This window comes from Mesitornis unicolor, unplaced genomic scaffold, assembly GCF_000695765.1.
Source record: "Mesitornis unicolor isolate BGI_N332 unplaced genomic scaffold, ASM69576v1 scaffold26787, whole genome shotgun sequence".
Lineage (NCBI taxonomy): Eukaryota > Metazoa > Chordata > Aves > Mesitornithiformes > Mesitornithidae > Mesitornis > Mesitornis unicolor.
Window position 1 is genome coordinate 1 of NW_010194825.1, and position 7,014 is coordinate 7,014.

The 7,014-nt window shown below is 49.6% G+C and overlaps 1 protein-coding gene across 1 annotated transcript; it reads left to right on the forward strand.

Moving 5' to 3' along the window:
- Nucleotides 1-6: 6 nt before the first annotated feature.
- FUCA1 (fucosidase, alpha-L- 1, tissue) lies at nucleotides 7-4,837 on the forward strand (the record flags this gene model as incomplete). Its single annotated transcript, XM_010187937.1, has 8 exons — nucleotides 7-143; nucleotides 693-827; nucleotides 1,049-1,186; nucleotides 1,821-1,926; nucleotides 2,353-2,553; nucleotides 2,762-2,952; nucleotides 3,929-4,028; nucleotides 4,697-4,837. Coding segments are annotated over 8 exons (1,149 nt in total), but the record flags the coding sequence as incomplete, so codon positions are not given.
- Nucleotides 4,838-7,014: the final 2,177 nt, after the last annotated feature.

The following is a 7,014-nucleotide window of genomic DNA, read 5'->3' on the forward strand; positions in this document are numbered from 1 at the left end:
GGTGAGCATCGCGCCGATTACGAGCACTTCATGCAGCGCCGCTACCCGCCCGGCACCACCTACGCCGACTTCGCGCCCCACTTCACCGCCTACGACTTCCAGCCCCGCGAGTGGGCCCAGCTCTTCCAACGGGCTGGTGCCAGGTCAGCATCAGTCACTGGCCGGGGCGGTTGAGGTCACGGAAGGGATGGGGGGATGGATGTGGAGGTCCCTGAGGGGACAGCAGGTCCCTGAGGGGTGAGTGCCATTCCCGGGGTTCCCTGAGAGGATGAGGGAACCATTTCTGGGGATCTGTGAGGGGGTGGGGGTCCCTGCTCATTGAGTGGATGCAGTAGCCATGGCTGGGGGTCCCTGAGGGGATTAAAGGACCAGGCCTGGGGGTCCCTGAGGGATTGGGGGTCTCTGAGCGGTGCTGGAGACCCCTGGGGGGTCGTGCCCAGGGTGCTGAGGAAATGACAGGTCTGCCTGCTTCCTAAGCTTTGATCGTTCATTCTTCTCTAGAGTTAAAGTCCAGTTAAAACCACTGTTATTCTTGCAATCGCTTCTAAATTTTATAAGTAATTAAAGAGGGCTCCTCACAACATGGTTATTCAGTCCCCTGCTTTCTTAGTGACTGGGTTTGCCCAGGTGAGACTGGGGAGTATCTTAGCTAGCTCCTTTGTCATCCTGATCGAGTACTTTTTTCCCCTCAGGTACGTGGTACTGACCACAAAGCATCACGAAGGCTTCACCAACTGGGGGTCGCCCGTGTCCTGGAACTGGAATTCTCTGGATATGGGACCCCACCGAGATCTTGTGGGAGAGCTGGGACAAGCCCTCAGGGAGAGGTACGGCACTGCCAAACTGTGCTCTTCCTTTCACCTGTGCGCGTTGAATTCTCCTGGCTGTTCTTGACAAACAGCAGAAAATGATGAGTTTAATATGAAAAACAGTGCTTGCAAAGTCATTAAATCTTCTGTGAAATAATAATGCCAGTAGTCTGATCTGCCACTGGTTCTTAATCCCTGCTGCCAGCCTAACTCTTTCCTCTGTGTTTTCTGTCCCTCAGCAACATACGCTATGGACTGTATCACTCTCTGTTAGAGTGGTTTAATCCACTCTATCTAGCTGACAAAGAAAGCGGCTTCAAGACACAGAACTTCGTTTTAAAGAAGACAATGCCCGAACTTTATGATCTTGTCTTAAAGTAAGAACTGCAACCAGTTAGGAATCCAGAGCATTTCCAGATTTCAGTACTGTAGAGAAAGATGCAAAGTGGATGCAGAGAAGAAAGGTGAAACATGTTAATTTTTGCCAAGGGATTTGCCTTGTTTATTTATCAGTAATGTTTTGTGATAATTACAAAAGGGGTTCACAGTGTAATTTGTAGAATAAGGTAGAGACAATTTTTTCATGCAGAGTGGCTTTGAAAGTGGAGTGAGCTGCTTAGTATATAGTAAAGTAGAAGAGCAATTTCACTGTGAATTTGCAGCCTTGCCTTGCTTCCCTTGTTGACAGAAATACGAGGCTTGGACACGTTGCTCAGAATGGCTGTTGTCCCACATAAAGCATGTGCCTCATAATTGCCTTTGAGATGCAACCTTCTGGTTTTTGGAAGAGTTACATCCTCTCTTGAGCCATGATCAGCACATCATTCTTTGCTGCTGCAAGGACCTCACTTAAAGCTTTGTCTGAAGCAGAAAGTGGTAGCAAAAACCTCCCGGTAATGTCAGGCAATAGGAAGAGGAAGTGAAGCTACACTCCAGATGCAAGAAACACAGTGCTTCCTTTGTGGGAGGAGAAAACAAGCCATTTTGAAATAACGTTCATCTCTCTGCTAGATATAAACCAGATTTGATTTGGTCGGATGGAGACTGGGAGGCTCCGGAGTCGTACTGGAACTCTACCTCTTTCCTTGCCTGGCTTTATAACGATAGTCCCATCAAGGTATCTCTTTCAGCTGTCCCTTGTGGCCATTGGCATTTTATGGGAGTGGAAGGTCTGGCAGCAGTGAGATATGAATGTGATTAAATCAGAAACCTGCTTGACAGCTGCCAGATGTGCTTTATTCTCTCACATAAAATAAGAAGCTCACGCTGTGCTCCTATGTGAAGACTCTGGTGTCCTTTACAGCACACATGGAGGGCTCAGAGGCTGGAAACCTCATTGCCTTAACTTCCACCTGAGTGAACAGAGAGGTTCTCCCAAAGAGGGATTCGCCCTTCTCTGGCAGATCCCCTCGCTTTCCTTTGGTTACACAGAGGGTTTAGGTGCTCACCTCCTAACTTAGGTGCCTGTGCTAACTTAGGAGGGGCAAAGCTGAAAAGTTCAAGACAAAACATTGTCCCTACTGAGCTGAGTTTCTTCTTTCAGGACACTGTTGTTGTTAACGATCGTTGGTGCAATAACTGCTCTTGCCGTCATGGAGACTACTACAATTGTGCTGACAAGTACAAACCAGGGACCCTGCTGGCTCACAAGTGGGAGATGTGCTCCTCCATTGACAAGCTTTCCTGGGGCTATCGAAGCAACATGAGCATTGCTGAGTTAATGGATGAAACGAGTATCATTGAGGTAAGAAATCTGAAATCAAAATAACCCATGTGGGGCAGTTACTGAGAATCAGAGGTTTCCTTCATCCTCCTGCTTGCAGAAAGAGTTGTGTTTCATGCAATCAGGCTGGAGTTAAAGGAGCAGTTGATGAGGACAAAGCCCTCCTCAGGTTTCTTTATTATCAGAAGAGAAGATAATGCAATTTTTTACCTTGGTTTATCTGTCACAGGAGCTAGTGCAGACCGTCAGTTTTGGAGGCAACTACCTTCTCAATGTGGGACCTACAAAAGAAGGGGTGATCGTTCCCATCTTCCAAGAAAGACTCCTGGCCCTTGGGAGGTGGCTGGACACGAATGGGGAGGCAATTTATGAATCGAAGCCGTGGAGAGTACAGATGGAGAACAGCACAGACACAGTTTGGTAAGGACTCTATTGCTCAGTGCTGGCTGGGCTGGGCCTTCCAGAGCTGACATTTCTTATTCTTAAATTTGGTTCACTGTGAAATGTTGCCATCAGGTGCAGATGGTGTGTAGGTAATACCCTGTAATTGGAGTGCTCAGTTACTGCCCCAGGGTGTTATGTGAGGAGTATCTTGCTTGAAAGAAGAGGTTAAAATCAGGACTTCACCCATCTTGCTTGATTTGGAAAGAAAAGCAACTCTTCCAACAATCTCCCAGGGGAAGTGGTAAAAAACTGATCAGTTTTAAGAGTCAGCTTGACAGGGTGCTGACTATACTATACAGGGTGCATCTGAACTATACTTTTACCTTGAGACTTTGGACTGGGTGATCCTTCTGGTCCCTTCCAACCTGGGATTCCATGATTCTATGAAAATTTCCACACTGCTGCTGTCAGGACTGTGTCAGCCATGGTCCTGTGTAGTTTGAACTGCACAAATGCCGCTCATCTGCACACATGCTGTTTGTAGATGCAGTGATATTTGCTTTTAAGCTGTTATATAACAGCACCAATCACTGTTACCCAACTGGGAGATTTCTACTGAGAAGGCCATAGTGAGTCAAGAGCCAGAAATTGCTACTAAACAGTGTTATTTTTTTCCCTCAACTGTGCCCAAGCGTGTTCAGTCTGGAAATGCAGAGCAGCGATTGGGATAACGCAGCTTATCCGCTCTGTTGACCACAGGCTGAGGCAAGGACAGATTGGCAAATGACATTTGCTTTTGGGAAGCACGCACGGACTTTGTTTGGGTTTCATCAGCCAGTGGTGACTGGCTGACTGCAGGGTCCAAAGTGGCAGATTTTTGGAAGGAGGGGAAATAGGTGACCCCTGCGTGGTGACAGCGGGCAGGCCGGTGTTCCCGTGCTGTCTGGAGAGGTCAGGCTCGTGTGTGGTTCTCTCCTGGGGCTCTTCACCTTGCTGCACTCTTGCCTCTTAGGTACACTTGTAAGGGACCGGTTGTCTACGCCATCTTTCTGCTCTGGCCTCGGAACAACGTTTTGGAGCTTTCCTCGCCCTCTCCATCCCCAGCCACACAAGTAAGAAACTTGGGGGAAAAAAAATAACGTGCTCTGAGAGCCCAACTTGGGCACATGCGGGCTGGGAAGGTCCAGCCTGACTTCATTTGGAAATAGGGGAGAGTGTGGAAGTTGTCATCCTGTAATTCAAGTTCTGGAGTGCCCTGGGCTCCCACCACATCCTTGCAGCATCCCAGGTTATCCTCCAGGCTTTAGCTCACTGTTAACACAAAATTGGATAGGAGTTGCCAGCACAGGCTCACAGTCTGCCCTAGGACAGAGACACTTCTCCCCAGAGTGTTTCAATCCTATTGACACAGGGGGGTGAAGTAAATAGCACATAGAAGGGATCACTGGTATTGCATCTCACATTCAGATCAGGTACAGTGACCCGCTGGCTGTAATTGTGTTTGTAAGTGACGCAAATGCGAGGGTGCCCTTTGCTCTAAATAAACAGAGCTAAAGGCTTCCCAGTGAAGAAAACCCAGACAACAGAGAGTCAAACGTGTGGCCCCAGGATATGCTGCGTGTCACCTCTCATGCTCTGAACCATGGGTGGAAGCGTGCAGGGCTGCTTTGGATGTGTGGGAGATGCTGTACGGAGGCGGCAGCCGTGTTTTGGGTGTACCGGGGTGCTCAAATGTTCCTGTGTGAGCAACACCTGAGTGTTCCCCTGCCCTCCTCTGCAGGTGACGATGTTGGGGTTTGCAGGGACCCTGAAGTGGCAGAAGGCCCCCGGGACGGGGCTGCTCGTAACTTTGTCGTACCTGCCCCCATCTCCTCTGCCTCCTCAGCCTGGCTGGGCTCTCAGGCTTGAGGGTGTGGAGTGACGGCTGAGGGGCGAAAGCAGCAATCTCCTCATGCCTTTATTTTACATTTGAGTCTAAGAGGATTTTTCATTTCTTGTTGAATAAATTGTTTTGAGATAATTTCTTTTCTCATCTCTTTCGTCTGTGAGTGGTCTGTGTGTTAGTGGAACTTATTTGGCAGCAGAGGACTGACCTCTCTGCTCAGCAGCGGGCAGCTGGGACATGACAACCCGTGAGCCAAACACCTACACTTGGAGCCAGAAGGTGTTTTAATGTAAAACTGGGCTTCTTGGTGGGTGTTACTGCTGTGCTTGTAGGTGATGACGTTGGGTGGGCTCAGAGCTGGTGGGACTGAGTTAGCGTGGGGCAGCTGAGAGGACTTCACGGTGGCTTCTCTGTTAAATTCACGTGCACGGAGCCAGTGCTGGTGAGCCGGGCTGCACACAGCAACAAGGTCTGCGCCTCCCAGGCAGGAGCAGGCCCTGCCACTTCCCTGGCTTAATTACATATTGAAATTAAATTTGATAGCCAATGTGATACTCTTATGTGTGAAATCATGAAGCTTTGCATGTGGTGGGCATGTCCCACTGGAGACCAACCACAGCACTGTCATAGATTGCTGTGTGCGATGTACTTGTGTACATACAGGTACTCCATGTGTTGGGTTACTTCAGTGTTGGTTGAAGCAATTATGATCAGGTGCTTCCATCACGAATCAATACAATGGAAGTTTTGTTGTTTCACAGAATCACAGAATCCCAGAACGTCAGGGATTGGAAGGGACCTCCAAAGCTCATCCAGTCCAATCCCCCTGCCGGAGCAGGAACACCCAGATGAGGTTACACAGGAAGGCGTCCAGGCGGGTTTTGAATGTCTGCAGAGAAGGAGACTCCACAACCTCTCTGGGCAGCCTGGGCCAGGGCTCTGTCACCCTCACTGAGAAGAAGTTTCTTCTCCAATTGAAGTGGAACCTCCTGTGTTCCAGTTTGTGTCCGTTACCCCTTGTCCTATCATTGTTTGTCACCGAGAAGAGCCTGGCTCCATCCTCGTGACACTCACCCTTTAAATATTTCTAAACATGAATGAGGTCTCCCCTCAGTCTCCTCTTCTGCAAACTAAAGAGCCCCAGCTCCCTCAGCCGCTCCTCAGAAGGGAGATGCTCCACTCCCTCCATCATCTTTGTAGTCCTACACTGGACTCTCTCCAGCAGTTCCTGTCCTTCTTCAACTGAGGGGCCCAGAACTGGACACAATATTCCAGATGCGGTCTCACCAGGGCAGAGTAGAGGGGGAGGAGAAGACCTCTTGTTTGAAGAGGTCTAGAAGAAATCAGCTATAGAAAATCATACTTAATACAAATCGTCAAGCTTTTATTCATATTCTGGTGGAGACAGCTATTAGCAGAAGAGTTTTTGCTCTTAGGTGCATTTCACAGAGAAGCCACCGTTCTGGATGGGACCTGAGACTTCTGCTGTTTCAGTGAAATATTTCCTGTGTTGATGTTGAACTTCTCTAAAAAGGGTTGAACAAGAAGTGCTTAAATGATAAAACTCTTCACGACAGCGTGTGTTTCTGCAGCACGGTGGTTGTGAACGCCCCGCAACGTTGCTCGGTTTTGTTACCAAAGTGGTAAAAATGTGGTGCAAGCAAAAGTGGCCAAACACTCAGAGTTCAGCTCGAGCCCCAGCGCTGGGACGCGTGCTGAGCTGGTGGTGTCGGAGCCGTTACTCAATTGACAGATAACGATCGGTGCTGACGAACCTGCGCAGGCTTCGGAGAACTGGCACTGGCTGCCAGGGAGCCACGTCCTCACAGGAGCATCGCCCCGGCTCCGGTGATGACGCTTGTACGGACACAGAGGGTGAAAAAAACCGGGACAACAGAGCGATGGCCTTTCCGTCTCCCAACCCCATCACGCAGGTAACCTCTGGTGCGGGGAGAGGGCTCATCCAAAACAAACACGCCGTGTTTACCCAAACGAGCCAGCAGAAAAGCTGTTGTATAAGTACGCGGCTCCCGAGCGGCTGCAGAGTGCCTGTGTCAGAGGGGAACGGGCTGGTGTGGGACCAAACAGGCCGGTGTTGGGGAATCGTGCTGCTCTAAGGGAATTGTGCCGGTGTGGGACCAATTGTGCCCGTGTGAGGGAATCGTTCTGGTGTGAGGGAGCTATGCCGGTGTCAGGGATCATGCCGCGTTGTG